Genomic DNA, 16,965 nt, shown 5'->3' on the forward strand with positions numbered 1-16,965 from the left:
CTTTTTTGTTCATTCTATTAATATATTGTATATCAACTGATTTTCTTATATTGAACCATCTTTGCATTCTTGGAATAAACTGCACTTTGTCATGGTATGCTATGCTATGCTAAGTCACTTCAGTTTTGTCCAACTCTGTGCGACCCCATAGACAGCAGCCCACCAGGCTCCCCCATCCCTGGGATTCTCCAGGCAAGAACACTGGAGTGGGTTGCCATTTCCTTCTCCAATGCATGAAAGTGAAAAGTGAAAGTGAAGTCGCTCATTCGTGTCCGACTCTTAGCAACCCCATGGACTGCAGCCTACCAGGCTCCTCCGTCCATGGGATTTTCCAGGCAAGAGTATGGGAGTGGGGTGCCATTGCCTTCTCCGTTGTCATGGTATATAATCCTCTTAAAGGGCTGCTGAATTAAAACCTTGTAGCTCTGTAATCACCATAGCTTCCTAAAGGAAAATTCTGAGTTACTACCACAAGGTGTAAGGCCCAAACAGAATCTAGCAGCTTCATTGGCTGGATCAAACGGGGATCAGAGTTTGGGGAGGGTGAGGCTGCTGGAAATTAGTTCTGGAAGGGCAAAATTCTGGAAAGGAGGAAGCTAGACCAAAAAAAAGAGAGTACAAGACAGACTGCCAGGTATTCTGTCTACTGAGAGGCCATGTATACATTAAGTGAAACTCCACGAGGGTAGACAAATAAAAACTAGTAACAGGCTAAGCAATTCTCAAAAGTTAACACAAGGTAAAGAGCCCTTTAACCAACCAGAATCAAAATCCTCAGTGATATACTAGGAAATTCAGTGGCAACCCACTTAGAACATTTGGAGGGTTCAACTATCCCTGAAGTGAATGCTACTTTAGATTCACCCTAGAAAAGTTTATAAACAGTCCTAAAGAGGTAAAACTGATCTGCAAGTTACTTAACTGCTTACCAAAACAAATTCAACAATGTAATACTAGAAATGTTAATGCAACAAAACAAAATGCAGACACTGAGCAGTGTAACCAGTCACAACATCCAAAATCTAATTAAAAACTTTTAACATGCTGAGAAGAAAACAAAGGTCCATATAGTCAAAGCTATGGTTTTTCCAGTAGTCATATATGGATGTGAGAGTTGGAGCATAAAGAACGCCGAGCACTGAAGAACTGATGCTTTCGAACCATGGTGCTAGAGAAGAGTCTTGAGAGTCCTTTGGACAGCAAGGAGATCAAATCAGTCAATACAAGGAAATCAACCCTGAATACTCATTGGAAGTACTGATGTGGAAGCTGAAACTCCGATACTTTTGGCCACTTGATGCAAAGAGCTGACTCCCTGGAAAAGACCCTGATGCTGGGAAAGACTGAGGGCAAGAGAAGAAGTGGGCAACAGAGGATGAGATGGTTGAATGGCTTCATCAACTCAACGGACATTAGTTTGAGCAAACTCCGGAAGATAGTGAAGGACAGGGAAGCCTGGAGTGCTGCAGTCCATGGGGTTGCAAAGAGTCAGACTTGACTGAGTGACTGAACAACAAGGAAAGAAGAAAACATGACCTAGAATCAAGAAAAAAATTGGTCAAGAGAAAGAGAATCAGAAATATGAAACTAGCAGACAACGATGTTTAAAAGGCTATTACAACTATGTGAAAATAAAGGAAGTCAAACATAATGAGAAAACGGAAGTTTTTTCCTCAAATACTGAAGTTGCCTTCATTTTGAGCTGATTTTTTTGTGTGGCATAAAACAGTAGTCCAGTTCCATTCTTTAGCATTCAGTTTTTTCCAATATCATTATTGAAGATATAAATGATACATTTATCATTCCTCCACTGTATAGTCTTAGCTCCTCCGTCACAGATTAATCGATCATATGCATATGGGTTTACTCTCTGGACTCTATCTTGTTCTATTGATCTGTGTGTTAAAATGGAAGCTCTTTTAGGAAAACGAAACTAATAAGTTTAAAAACTACATGTCTGAAAGGAAAAATACACTAGATGTGAATGACAACAGATTTGATACAACAGGAGAAAAGTGTAGGGAAACCACAGTAACACGTGGGATAATACATATGTAACTACAGTTCCAGAAGGAGAAGAAAAAAGGGAGATAGAAAAAAATGTCTGAAGAAAACAACTGGCTCAAACTGGATGAAAATATAAATGAATCTGAGAAGTTCAAACTCCAATCAGGATAAATACAAAAGAAAACAAACACACAAACACTAATACATATCATAGTCACATTGCTCAAAACCAGGTATAAAGAGAAAATTTTAAAAGCGGTCAGAGGGAAAAAGGACATAGTAAGTATAAAGACATCACAGACTCAACAGACTAGCTTGAGCAAGCTCCGGGAGATGATGGACAGGGAAGCCTGGCGTGCTGCAGTCCACGGGGTCGTAAAAAGGAGGACATGACTGAGCAACAACAAAGTACAGAGGAGTAAAGATAAGAACGACAATAGACTTCTCCTTAGAAACGATGCAAGCCACAAGTCAATGAAGCATCATCTTAAAATGCTAAAAGAAAAATACAAATTAACTTATAATTCTATGTCTAGTGAATACAGCCTTCAAAAGTAAGGCAAAATAAACACTTTTTCAGAAAAACAAAAGCTGTCAGAATGTGACATAAGCAGATTTATACTACGATAAATATTAAAGAAGTCTGTCAGGCAAAAACGTAAATATGGAACAGAAGCTTGGATATGAAGGAATGAACACCACTGGAAATCATAAATTTATGGGTAAATGCACCTTAAAATTAAAAGGATGAACACAGATATACTAAGCAGCTGGACTGGTCCCCTGAATGTAATAAAAAGTAAACTTTAGAATAAGGAAAATTACAAGGGATAATAAGGGACATTTCCTAATTTTAAAAAAAGGAGTCAATTCATGAGAAGACATTAAAACACTAGATATGGATGCACCAATAACAGAACTTGAATATCAATGAAACAGAAACTGAAATGAGAAAAAGGCAAGTCAAAAAAGATTTGCAGGATTTTCCTGGTGGTACAGAGGATAAGAAACCTCCTGCCAGTGTCTGGTCAGGGAAGATTCTGGTCAGGGATTTTCCTGGTCAGGAAGATCTGGTCAGACCAGATCAGTCCCTGGTCTGGGAAGATTCACATGCCATGGAGCAACTAAGCCCATGCACCACAATGACTAAGCCCACAATCTAGAGCCCAGGAGCTGCTGCTACTGAAGCAACTGCTGACCCCACATGCTGGAAGTACTGAAGCCCAATTGTGTAGAGCCTGTACTCTGCAACAGGAGAAGCCACTGCAATGAGAAATACAGGCACCACAACTGAAGAGCAGCCCCTACTCACTGCAACTAGAGAAAGCCCACGCACAGCAACGAAGACCTGGTGCAGCCATAAACAAATAGAACTTTTTCAAAAAGGACATGTAGATTTCAACATTTCTCCCTCAGTAATTGACAGAACAAATAAACAGAAAAGTCAGTAAAAATATGGAATCTTTGAATAACACTAAGAACGAACTTAACCTAATTTACATTTACAGAACAACATACTCAGCAACTGTAAAATCAACATCCTTTTGTAGCACACAGGAAATGTTCCCAAAGATTGATGGTAGGTCAATAAAGTAAGTCCAATAAATTTCAAAAGATAGAACTGAATTAGAAATCAATAAAAATAACTATATTAGTCTTCTTGGGCTGACATAACAAAATACCACAGACCGAGTGACTTAAAAGAAATTCTATTCTGGAAGCTTAGGAAGTCTAAGATCAAGGTACCAGCAAGACAGATTTCATTCTAAGGCCTCTTCTCTTAACTTGTAGGTGGCCACCACCTTGCTCTTGCTCCTATGACATCTTTGTGTATGCACAAGGACAGAGTGAGCTCTCTGGGTCACTTTCTCTAAGGACACTAATTCTATAAGATCAGGGCCCCATTATTATAACTTCATTTAATCTTAATTACTTCAAATAAAAGCACCTGTCTCCAAATACAGTCACATTAGAGCTTAGGGTTTCAGTATATGAATTTTGGAGGGACACAAACATTGTCCTCAACAATAAAGATATCCTTAAAAAAAAAAAATCCCTAAATGTTTGGAAAGCAAATAACCTATGAGTTAAAAGATGAAATTATAAGGAAAAATAGAAAACATCTTAGCTGAATGACACAATGTAAAAAAATTTTACATTGTGGTACACAAAATTATTAATAAAAACTAAATAAATAAAGCTCTACCATGTCTTGGACCAGAAGTCTTAGTACTTATAAGATGCAATTGTCTATAAATCAAAATAGATTCTAATTTACTTTTTTTATTGAAGTACAGTTCATTTACAATATTGTGCTAATTTCTGCTATAAAGTGACTCAGTGACATATATATATATATATATATATATATATATATATATATATATATATATATCAGAGAAGGCAATGGCACCCCACTCCAGTACTCTTGCCTAGAAAATCCCATGGACAGAGGAGCCTGGTAGGCTGCAGTCCATGGGGTCGCTAAGTCGAAGATTGAGCGACTTCACTTTCACTTTTCACTTTCATACATTGGAGAAGGAAATGGCAACCCACTCCAGTGTTCTTGCCTGGAGAATCCCAGGGAAGGTGGAGCCTGATGGGCTGTCGTCTTTGGGGTCACACAGAGTTGGACACGACTGAAGCGACTTAGCAGTAGCAGCAGCAGCATATATATATATATACTTTCATATTCTTTTCCATTAAGGTTTATCACAGGATATTGAATACAGTTCCCTGTGCTACAGAGTAATACTTTGCTGTTTATCAATTCTATAGTTAATAGTTTGCATCTGCTAATCCCAACTCATAATCTACCCCTCCGCCACCCGACCTCCCCCTTGGCAACCGCAAGTCTGTTCTCCATGTCTGGGAGCTTGTTTCCATTTCATAGAACACTTTATTTGTGTTAAATTTTAGTTTCCACATATAAAGTGATATCATATGGCATATGTCCATCTCCTTCTGACTTCACCTAGTACAAAAATTTCTAGGTCCATCTATGTTGCTGCAGATAACGTCATTTCATAAAATAGTAAAATTCTCATGTAATCCCAATTAAAATCCCACCAGATATTTTTATAGAAATTGGCAAGCTGGTTCTAAAATTTACATGGAAATTTATACTCTGGGTTGTTTTTTTTAATTTACATTGTTAAACTTCTATTTTATAATGGTCAAAACATTTTTGAAAAGCAACAAACAAAACTGGAAGGCACACTTTATTTCAAGGCTTACCTCACAGAACTAAACATAAAAGGTAATCTGTAATATTTTATTAGAAAACATAGAAGAAAATGTTCTTTACCTTGGGGTAGTTAAGATTTCTTAGACATTATACAAATAGTACCAACCATAGAGGAAAAAAGAAAAAAAACCCGACAAACTGTTCTTCTTAAAACTTAAAGCCTTCCACTCTTCAGAACACAAACCCCACTTCCCAAAACGAAAAGGCAAGTCAAACCAAAAGAAAATATCTGCAGCACATAAACATGACAAAGGACTTATGTCCAGAATATATAAGAACTCTTACAATCTGATGAGAAGAAAACAAACAATGCAATAAAAATGGGTAAATGACTTGAGTACTTTCCAGAATATATATGAAAGGGCAATAAATATATAAAAATATGCTCCATCATCATTTGCATCCAGGAGATGCAAATAAAAACCATTCCACAACCCCTGTAATGACTAAGATAAAAAGGAAAGATAATATCAAATATTGGCAAGGATGTGAGATAACTGGAACTGTCATACATACCTGGTAGAAGTATAAAATAACACACATATTTTGAAAAACAGTTTGGCAATTTCTTTTAAATCTAAACACACACCCTTAAAACCAGCAAACCCACTCTCAATTATTAGGTATTTAATCAAGACAAATTAAAATACATGTTTACACAAAGAGTCACATGTGAATACTCATAGCAGATTTATTTTTAATAACCAAAACCCCAGAAACAACATAAATGCAAATTAACAAGTGAATGGATAATCATACTATGGTATATCGTGGCATACTTACACAATGAAATGTGTGTGTGCTGTGCTCAGTTGCTCAGTGGTGTCCAACTCTGCGACCCCATGGACTGCATGCAGCCTACCAGGCTCCTCTGTCCATGGGATTTTCCAGGCAAGAGTCCTGGAGTGGGGTGCCATCGCCTTCTCCAAGCTCCTACCCTAGTAAAGTCTATTTTCTACACAGCAGCAGCAATGACAGGCACCATTAAATTAATTAAATTAATTATTTTTGGCAAACTGCTTAGAGAAGTACCTGATACAGAATCAACATCATTTGTAAAACAAAACAAAATAAAATCCCCATTTAATTCTCACAAAGATTCTGAGTGGGTACTATTAATACCCTCATTTTCAAGAAATCAAGGTATAGCGAAATAAGGTAACTTGCCCAAGCGCACGTAGCTAGCAATGCAGGCAAAAATGTTCTTAGTCACTATGCTCAGCTACCCACTGCAATTATATTAAAATTCAGTTCTCTTTTGTATCCACAGTGCTGTGCACAGAAACCTGCCCTATGGTCACTGCTCAATATATGTGTAGACTGAAAGAAAGATCCGAATAAGTGACTCAAGAGATTAATAATGAGGCATCTTTTCACTCAAAACTATTATATTCTCTGGAGACTCTCTGGTCCAAAGATGAAATATGTGACTTTTTATTTGTTACTTCTCCCAAAACAGAGTAACAAGTGTGCATGACAAACAAGGAGAGAATAAGGGAAAATTTTACATCTCAAAGGAACAGAAAGATGGTATAGCAACAAAAAAATGTACTGTGCTCAACTCAGTCCCTCTCCATCCTGGTGCCCTCTCTGATAGAAGCAACAAAGAATATGGCCTATGTGAATGAAAAAAAATATTGCCTACAACATCAGTAAACAAAGGTTGCTGCAGCCATCAAGCCATCACATTACAGCCGCCCCCGACGGTGAACCTTGAGCAAACTCAGGACTGAAACAGGATGCCTGTCATCAAGCAGTCAGCCACTGCTTGGCCATCTCCAATGAGGTATCCTGAGGAGGTTCAGAGCAAGATACAGGATGCTGGCCCTATAGAGCTCAGGTGCATATCAAAGGAATGACTTCAATGAGCCCAGACTTTTGCATCTTCCCATATACAGAAGGAAAAGACCTGGTGGCTCAGACGGGTGGTGGGTTGGGGGCGGGGGGTGCGGACCCCGCCTGCAAAGAAGACCTGGGTTTGAGCCACAAAGAAAAGCTCTAAATTCATTAATTTGAGATGTCTGGTTTTCTTTACTTAACAGTAATCTTTTGATGTTCTGACTACCTGGTCTTTGTTGCAAAAACTCCTGTATATCCTGGCTCCTCCCTTACCTCTTTGGAGCAGACTGAGAGCTACCTGAGAGGCTTTGCCCTGGCCTTAAGTTCTCAGTTCTATCTGCCAAATAAAACATAACTTTCAATGTCTAGGTTGTGCTTTTGTTTTTTTAGTCAATACCTACCAAAGATGTTTTAGGCAGTACCTGTCAGGATGTACATCACGGCCTCTTTTCACTGCTCCTACACTTCTCTTTCAAATATATAGGTAACCATTTGATCTACCTATTCCAGATCCTTCCATAATTTGGCTTCTCCAAGCTGGCTCGCCTGTGGACTTGATGGTTTACTGCAACCAGATTACAACTAATTATACTAATCACTGGTTTAATTTGTTCTCTTTGTTTCCTAATTGTTTGTGCTTTAAGTCTGTCTGCTGCACTTGACTTTGTTAATGTTACTGGTTGTGTTATTTACATCCTGACTATTTTGTAAGATTGTTGTCTCCTGCAGTTACTCCAGGCCTCCAACAAAACTAATGATATCTTGAGAGTTAAACATATATAACTCTACATAGAATAATGATAATAGTGCAACTCTAGATATGGGAAGAAGCAACAAGGAAAAACATTTCTTGGATCATAATAAATTAGTAAGACAGGGGATCCAGAGAATTTTAAAGTATCAACAGGGCCTAATCCAGAAATTAGCACCTTGAGTGGCATAGCAACAGAATCTTTGCCTGATCTAGGAATGAGCCTTCCTAGGGAGGTTCATGGGACAAAAATTAGTCATGAAATGTTTCTTCCAAATGTTGGTCCAATTTAGGACCAAGGGGAGAGATTGTGGATGAAAAAGGTGCCTGCCACTTTGGTACACAAAGGATGTTGCAGCCATCAAGCCATCATATTACAGCTGCTCGACAGTGAGCCCTGAGGGAACTCAGGATGGAGACAAACAGGCTGACCCACTGGCAAGCCATCAGCCACTGCAGCCACCCTCAACGGTGCACCCCGAGAGGACTCAGAATGGGAAAGAACAAGCTTTGGCCCTACATACCTAAGGTGTGTATCAAAGGAATGATTTCAATGAACCCCGACTCACATCTTCCCATACACAGAAAAGCCTTCAATTCCCTAACTTGAGATACCTACTTTTCTTTCATTAACAGTAATCTTTGGATGTTCTGACTACCTGGCCTTTGTTGCAAAAACCCCTATAATATTCTGGCTCCTCCTTTACCTCTTTGGAGCACTCCCTCAGAGCTCTTTGAGTAGCTGTCTTGTGGGCCTGAAGTCCCCAGGAAGACTGCCAGATAAAACATAATCCTCAATGTTTAGATTATGCATTTTTTTTCAGTCACCAGCATCTTTATTCTCTCACTCCACGATAAGCCCTTGTGCAAGAACTGAATGCATTTGCCTGGTCTCTACTAGATCATGTCTCTTACTTAAGTGGCACAGTTAAGAACTGGATGTAGGTCTGTGTGACTGTAAAGAATCCACCTGTGATGCAGAAGATGCAGGAGATACCATGGGTTCGATCCCTGGGTCGGGAAGGTCCCCTGGAGGAGAGCATGGCAACCCACTCCAGTATTCTTGCCTTGGAGAATCCCATGGACAGAGGAGCCTGGCAGGCTACAGTCCACAGGTTCGCACAGTCAGACACAACTGAAGCGACTATGTGACTTAAGCACAATTGAAGCATGCTGTGTGACTTAAGAATCCAGGTTCTGAACCACTCTAGAAAGATCACAGAGTCCTGTGAGAGCATAGGGAGAAAAAAAAATAGTGTTTATTTCTATATTTGCTTTCTTACTTATCTCTCCTCCCTCAACTTCAGTCTGAGCTCTTCTGATTCAAAGGATATATATTTCATTTCCTGTTTTCCTAATGCCTTGCCTGGCACATGCCACAGAGTAGTCAGCAGATGTTCATGAAATGACTAGGCAAAGTGATGAATATCAAAAAATATAATAGAATGTTGTTACATAAAGATAACTAGTAACATGATCTATTTCAGCTTTCAAAAAGTCATAAACAAGGTTCTCCACTGAACACAATTTAAGAGAGAAGAATGAATTTGGTCATAATACAATGTAATGGGTAGGAAACTGACTTAAGATTCCAGAAACAAGGAGATGGAATATGTGGAAAAACACATACAGTGAGAAAAATATATGCTATAAAAACTGTATCTCTAAAGACTGCTTCAAGGATCAACCTTAATAAGAATTTTTTAAAAACAGATGTAGGAAAAAAAAGTTGATAGATGCTCAACTATAGAAACATTTTGTAAAGCCATGTGACTAGGCAACACAGCAGCCTAGTAAATGCAGCTGCTATACTAGGAGGTAGTATACGGAACACTGGGATCAACAGATCTGGGTTAAATTCTGGGCTTTTGAAACTTACTGACTTTAGAACTTGGGCAAATGCTTAACCTCTCTGAGAGACAATTTCCTCATCTAATAATCACCACTCATGGTGGTTTTGAAGAAAAAAAATGTATATACGTATGTGTGTGTGTATGAAATAACTAGCATACTGCCAGAAAGATGATACGGATTAATACTGTTTCATTGCATTATCCTCTGCAACTCCCTTAAAGAAAATAGAAAAATTGAAATTCTGTTCCCTTTTTAAAGATGGTAATCAGAAGCAACTTGTTGAAACTTATTGAGAACTCAGTCCTGAACAAGAGATCCTAATACCCAACATGAAGTAAAAAAATCTAGATTAAGTTCATTGTCATACTTCTTAGAGTAACTGAGTCTTTCCAACATTAAGAACTCAATTTGATAAAGGAAAAAGCAGGAGGCTTTGAGACTATAATCAAGCTAGATTTCCACAGAAAGAAAAGAGTGTTCAGTAAAGGACAAAAAGTGAACTCTTCAAATCTTTAAAGGCATTTGAAATTTCAACTGGTTCTTTAGACCACTTACTGTTGGTTAAAAATGGCAGGACTCATGAAACAACACGAGGGATGGGCCAAAGAATCATGACCTCTTGGAGGAGGACGAAACTTTCAGTCATCCAACCTGAGGCTCTCCTTACAAGGCTCAGGAAGAAGGCATAGGATAGATGCCAAGCTACGTATCAAGCTTCTTTTTGCCTCACCAGATACTCACTTCATTGTCATAATTTTTCCAAGATTTTTTTTCCTGTGTAGTAAGCAAGACCAGACAGAACAGGTTCATTTGCCTTGCAAAATGGGCCCAAACACTGGAATTATCCAAGACCCTTGTCCCTGACAGAATACTCACACACAAAAACAAAAGTATATACATGCTTGCAATTACTTGATTAAATTATCAGGTCCCTGCAAAGGAAGCTGTACTGAAACAAAGAGTGAGGATACCGCCTACACACAGAAATGCATATTTGGAACTAGAGGCTTTTCCTAGTTTGCTATTTTGGGACTACCCAAAAAGAGAAAAGACCGCTACTTTGGGACTACCCAAATTACTGGAAGCTTCTAGGCGTGAAAACTGACTTATTCCCTATATATCTTAATGATGACACAGTGAGGAAAAGTGGAGTCAGACTGTGAGACTTCTTGGGAACACCACATAGCAGGTAACTAGCTATGGCAGGTTGAAACCTTGTTAAATGAACCAACCAAACTTCAAAAGTCTGTGGCTCTACTCATCTAAATTTCTTAAAGTTTATAAACTTTTATGGGTAAAACATGAAAATGCTTAGAAAAAATTAAAAGTCACTAGGTGAATAAATGCATTCATTTTGAATAAATGCACAAACAAAACAGAAATTAAACAACTCTGAGGTGAGATATATTAGCTAAAAAAATTATTATTAATCATTCCTTTGATGCTGTTCCTAATTCCAATAATTCAGAAAAATGGTTATACTAGGAATTTCAGGTCTGCAAGATCAATAGGATCAGAAAAATTTTCAGTGAATGGTCAGCTGAACATCAGCAACACTGTTATGTAACTACCAAAAAAGGTGAAGTGATATTACACTAAACTTTAAAAATATTTAGTGACTGAAATAAGCAAGAGAATATCAGAGTGCTGCTCTGCTCCAGTCAGGTGATTCTGATAATACTGCAGATACTACATTGATGAAACCATGTCAAAATAGGTTAAATTCTTAAGCAGGAAACAAGAATCAAACCTCAAATCAAAACACAAGAGAACTAATGTAACAACTAGGGATATGTAGGCTTAGAAAGAAGAGACAAAACAGGAATACAACCAGCTGCCTTTAAATACTTGCAACTACCATTGTTTCAATTGGCCCTAGGAGAACAAGTACCAATGGATGAAAAGTACTGAAAAACAGATTTTGGTTTAACAATAATTTTCTATGTTAGTCTCAAAAGTCAATAACCATTAACAGGAAGAGAAGGAGAAATTTAAGTAAGAGAAGTATACCTAAGAGATTTGGGCATACTGAATGAGCCTTTGACAAAAGTTTAGGACTCCTATGAAGCATGACATTTAACCATGCAGATTGGCAATAAATTACACTCTCATTAAGCTGATTTCCAATTTTTTATAACAAGAAAAAAAACAAAGATGATTCTGGGCCATATTTTATGAAAAAATAATCTATAAGTTGTAGTCAAGCTACTAAAAAATTTCAGATGAGAAAAGATGGACTGATTTAGGTAGTAGTGTTGGCAACAGACAGGTGTGCATGGCTTACAAAAACATCTCAGATAGAGTGCCTGGTACTTGATGAGCTGTTGGAGACTTGAAATAACAGTATTTAGCAAGACTTACTGTGTTAATCTATTCATTTATTTCCTAACAATAAAAACAAGAGTATGAACACATAGTGTTTACCACACACTGTTCTAAATATTTTACAGATTAACTGATTTCATCCTCATACCCCTTAGAAATGTGCTCTATTATGTACACTTTATAAATGACAAATTAAAGCTTATATCAGTAAAGTTAGCTAACGAGTATCAAAGAACTAGTAAGAGGTTAAATAAACCCAAAGCTTAAGCTCTTAAAGCACTAGACAGCTATAAAGGAAAGGCAACAAAAGCCAACGTGGGCAGCGGTGTTAAGAGCCTAGTGGAGTCAAGAGCATCAGGAGATGAGAGGACTATAGGTGAAAATGAAGGTTTGGTAGTATCAGAATCACATGACAGGTTTGTTGGGAGGAAAAGAGGAAAAAGCCCAAACAATTGCACTGAATCCAAATTCGGAGAGATGGGTTCTAGGAATTAACTTTAAAAAAAAAAAAAAAAGAAAAAAGAAAAACCAAAAAAAGTTGGATAATTTTGAGGCGAAACCAGCTTTGGGAACATTTGTAGTGGATCTCTAAGGTCTCTTTCTGCTTCAACATTCCAGTTAACCCTCTGAATGAATTTTCCAGAAATGAAAGGCGGGAGGGAGGAATACCAGCACCGAGAAAACGGATATGCAATTACAGTCCACACCATTTATGCTCCCATTTTCACTAAACGGTCTCTCAGAAATAGGGACAGAGCTGACAAATGAGGGGCGTGGTGTTCACCAGTGCTGGCTAAAAAAGCAGGCTTCCCCACCGCCCCACCCCCACCCCCCAGGATTTTCCAGTACCATTAGCAGAAAGAAACCCCTCCTGACTATAAAAACAGGTGGTCACGACAGGGAAGCCTGGCGTGCTGCAGTCCACGGGGTCGCAAAGAGTCGGACACGACGGAGCGACTCAACCAACAACCGACTGCAAAATTAGGTGGACGCCTCAGATCCTCTCAGGCTAACGCCGGATGCCAAGACAAGTCATCCGTTTGCTCACAAATGCTTCAGGAAACCTCTTGGTTGGGGGCCGTCTTCTCCGGGGCGAAAAGAATCCGGCTCCGCAGAAGAGGTGTTCGCTCTGCAATTTACAGCCTCAAGAACTCTACTCTCAAGCGATGATTACTTCTGCACATACCTGACGGTCCTCTGGTGAGATTGATCTCTTCTTCGGTAAGCAAGTAATCCACTCTTCCGTTCATATTTTACGCTGTGGCTTCCCGACCGGGGTCAGCGAGGATCGGCGCAGGTGAAGGTGAGAAGCCCTGCCGGCAGCGCCACAACACCGCACTTTCGGTTTCAGCAGCCGCGAACCGGAAAAGGAAGCCGGGCGAGGGGCGAGCTCCAGGAATGCCGGGAGTTGTGGTTCTGGCTGCCGCCCGGCACGAGCTCTCACCCAGTCCTCAAATCAAACTGTGAGGTGAGCAAGGAGCGCGTTTCTGTCCTGATTTTACCATTCCAGACGGATTCGGGCGGGGCGGGCTGGATAGGAAAGGTTAAGAGACATAAAATAGTTGCTCAGTTCAGTTCAGTCGCTCAGTCGGGTCCGACTCTTTGCGACCCTACGGACCGCAGCCCGCCAGGCCTCCCTGTCCATCACCGACTACCGGGAGTTTACTCAGATTCATGTCCATCGAGTTGGTGATGCCATCCAATCATCTCATCCTCTGTCATCTCTTTCTCCTCCCGCCTTCAATCTTTCCCAGCATCAGGGTCTTTTCAAATGAGTTAGCTCTTTGAATCTGGTGGCCAAAGTATTGGAATTTCAGCTTCAAAATCAGTCTTTCCAATGAATATTCAGGACTGATTTCTTTTAGGATGGACTAGTTGGATCTCCTTGCAGTCCAAGGGACTCTCAAGAGTCTTCTCCAACACCACAGTTCAAAAGTATCAGTTCTTCGGCACTCAGCTTTCTTTATAGTCCAACTCTCACATCCATACATGACCACTGGAAAAACCATAGCCTTGATTAGACGGACCTTTGTTGGCAAAGTAATATCTCTGCTTTTTAATATGCTGTCTAGGTTGGTCATAACTTTTCTTCCAAGGAGCAAGCATCTTTTAATTTCACAGCTGCAGTAACCATCTACAGTGATTTTGGAGCCTGAGAAAATAAAGTCTCTCACTGTTTCCATTGTTTCTCCATCTATTTGCCATGAAGTGATGGGACCAGACACCATGATCTTGGTTTTTGAATGATGAATTTTAAGCCAGCTTTTTCATTCTCCTCTTTCACTTTCATCAAGAGGCTCTTTAGTTCCTCTTCGCTTTCTGCCGTAAAGGTGGTGTCATCTGCATATCTGAGGTTATTGACATTTCTCCCGGCAATCTTGATTCCAGCTTGTGCTTCTTCCAGCCTGGCATTTTGCATGATGTACTCTGCATATAAGTTAAATAAGCAGGGTGACAATATACAGCCTTGACATACCCCTTTCCCAATTTGGAACCAGTCTGTTGTTCCATGTCTGGTTCTAACTGTTGCTTCTTGACCTGCATACAGATTTCTCAGGAGGCAGGTAAGGTGGTCTGGTATTCCCATCTCTTGAAGAATTTTCCACAGTTTGTTCTGATCCACACAATCAAAGGCTTTGGCATAGTCAATAAAGCAGAAGTAGATGTTTTTCTGGAATTCTCTTGCTTTTTCTATGATCCAATGAATGTTAATAATTTGATCTCTGGTTCTTCTGCCTTTTCTAAATCCAGCTTGAACATCTGAAAGTTCATGCTTCATGTACTGTTGAAGCCTGGCTTGGAGAATTTTGAGCATTACTTTGCTAGGATGTGAAATGAGTGCAGTTGTGCAGTAGTTTGAACATTCTTTGACATTGCCTTTCTTTGGGATTGGAATGAAAACTGAACTTTTCCAGTCCTGTGGCCACTGCTGAGTTTTCCAAATTTGCTGGCATATTGAGTGCAGCACTTTCACAGCCTCATCTTTTAGGATTTGAAATAGCTCAGCTGGAATTTCATCACCTCCATTAGCTTTGTTTATAGTGATGCTTCCTAAGGCCCACTTGACCTTGCAGTCCAGGATGTCTAGCTCTAGGTGAGTGATCACACCATGTTGGTTATCTGGGTCATTGAGATCTTTTTTTGTATAGTTCACAGAATACACAGAAGTGTATTTTTGCCACCTCATCTTAGTTTAGGTTCATACCGTTTCTGTCCTTTATTATGCCCATCTTTCCATGAAATGTTCCCTTGGTATTTCTAATATTCTTGAAGAGATCTCTAGTCTTGCCCATTCTACCTGATAAGAGGCTCATTTAGCCTTTTAAAGACTTGCATACATGTAAGAGAGACAGAAGAAAGATTTTAATTACAAGTTTGTTCAAGAAAATTCTCTATGGAAGGCGAGAGGGGTAAAGGTCTCTCCCTGTTGGTAAGAGGGAAAATTCGGTCTTTTTTTTTCTTTTGCTGCTGCTGCTAAGTCGCTTCAGTCGTGTCCGACTCTGTGCGACCCCATAGACAGCAGCCCACCAGGCTCCCCCATCCCTGGGATTCTCCAGGCAAGAACACTGGAGTGGGTTGCCATTTCCTTCCCCAATGCATGAAAGTGAAAAGTGGAAGTGAAGTCACGCAGTCATGTACGACTCTTCGTGACCCCATGGACTGCAGCCTACCAGGCTCCTCCGTCCATGGGATTTTCCAAGCAAGAGTACTGGAGTGGGGTGCCATTGCCTTCTCTGACAATAAGACCAGTAAACAGAGTAGTTTCAGGTTTGATTATTAATCTGAATTGGAATGCATTAATTGGAATTGCACTTTTCATTCTTTCACCAATCCCAGTGGCTTAACTCCAGGTTGTTTCTCAAAGTAGAAGCTACTGTGTTTATCAAACAAAACAAGAAATAGGCAGATTCAGCAGGAAGGCCTTTTATTTGCCAATCTTGAGAAAAGTTAATATGGAGTAGTGGAAAGAACACAGGAGGTGATGTTAGAAGACCTGGTCTCAAGTTTCAGCTCCATCTTCTTCCAGTTGTCTGGCTTTGATCAGATAACTTAATATCTCCCAGTTATGTTTTCCCTGTCTTAAAAAGGGCAAGATAACAGATCTTTAAAATGTTTTTGAAAAGAGTAAATGAGATGAAAATTTTAAAAAATGACTTCTCAACTTCAAACTCAGATTCATGCCATCCTCAACTTGTGGCCCTGCTTAACACATGTTAGTTGAATGAGTAAAGTGATCATAATGAAAAAAAAGTATGATAAGTGAAAAAAAAAGGTAAGTAGATGACATTGGACTGCCAAGAGAGAAGAGATCAAATTGAAATTGGAAAAGAAAATCAAGAAAGTCATCAATGAAGAAATTTTGAGGAAAAGTTTCTTATAGACTGCATGGTGGTAGGGGAGATCACTATTCTGTGCTTGGGAAGATTGCTCTTTTCACCTGAGCACTCAGCTTCAAAAGACATACAAGGAACTATACAATAAAAAGGGTCACCAAATAAATTGAATAAGTACTGATGGTAAAGAATCTGCCTGCGATGCAGGAGACCTGGGTTTGATCCCTGGGTTGGGAAGATCCTCTGGAGAAGGGAATGGCAAAGCACTCCAGTATTCTTGCTTGAGAATTCCATGGAAAGAGAAGCCAGGTGGGCTACAGTCCTTGGGGTCCCAAAGAGTTGGACACGACTGAGAGACTGTCACTTCATTTCACTGGCAATAAGTGGAGGGACAGATAAAGCATTTAAATTCCCTTTGTACATTAATGTAAATATAGTTTTTAAGAATGAGGAAACTTTATAATTTAGCTACAGAGTGACCAACTCAAGAACATATGCTAGTTCCTCATAGGGGTTGGACTGGCTAAGGACGACCAGCTGAAGATTCATGGATTTTAAGTGCTTTTGGCTCACTGAAGCTAAAGTGAGAATTTCCTTGCAATGAGTAG

The 16,965-nt window shown here is 39.5% G+C and overlaps 1 protein-coding gene across 2 annotated transcripts in view; it reads right to left on the minus strand.

The window, feature by feature from the left end:
- The window catches only part of SYNJ2BP (synaptojanin 2 binding protein), a 37,536-nt gene extending 24,076 nt beyond the window's left edge, over window positions 1–13,460 (minus strand). The window contains exon 1 of one of the 2 annotated variants that reach the window (XM_055538479.1): window positions 13,210–13,423. In XM_055538479.1, the coding sequence (XP_055394454.1) occupies window positions 13,210–13,273 (64 nt within the window). In that variant the 5' untranslated portion in view covers window positions 13,274–13,423. Of the gene's footprint in view, window positions 1–13,209 lie in introns of both variants that reach the window. The other variant, XM_055538478.1, reaches the window with a different exon arrangement.
- Between the last annotated feature and the right edge of the window lie 3,505 nt (window positions 13,461–16,965).

This window comes from Bubalus kerabau, chromosome 10, assembly GCF_029407905.1.
Source record: "Bubalus kerabau isolate K-KA32 ecotype Philippines breed swamp buffalo chromosome 10, PCC_UOA_SB_1v2, whole genome shotgun sequence".
NCBI classification, from domain to species: Eukaryota; Metazoa; Chordata; class Mammalia; order Artiodactyla; family Bovidae; genus Bubalus; species Bubalus kerabau.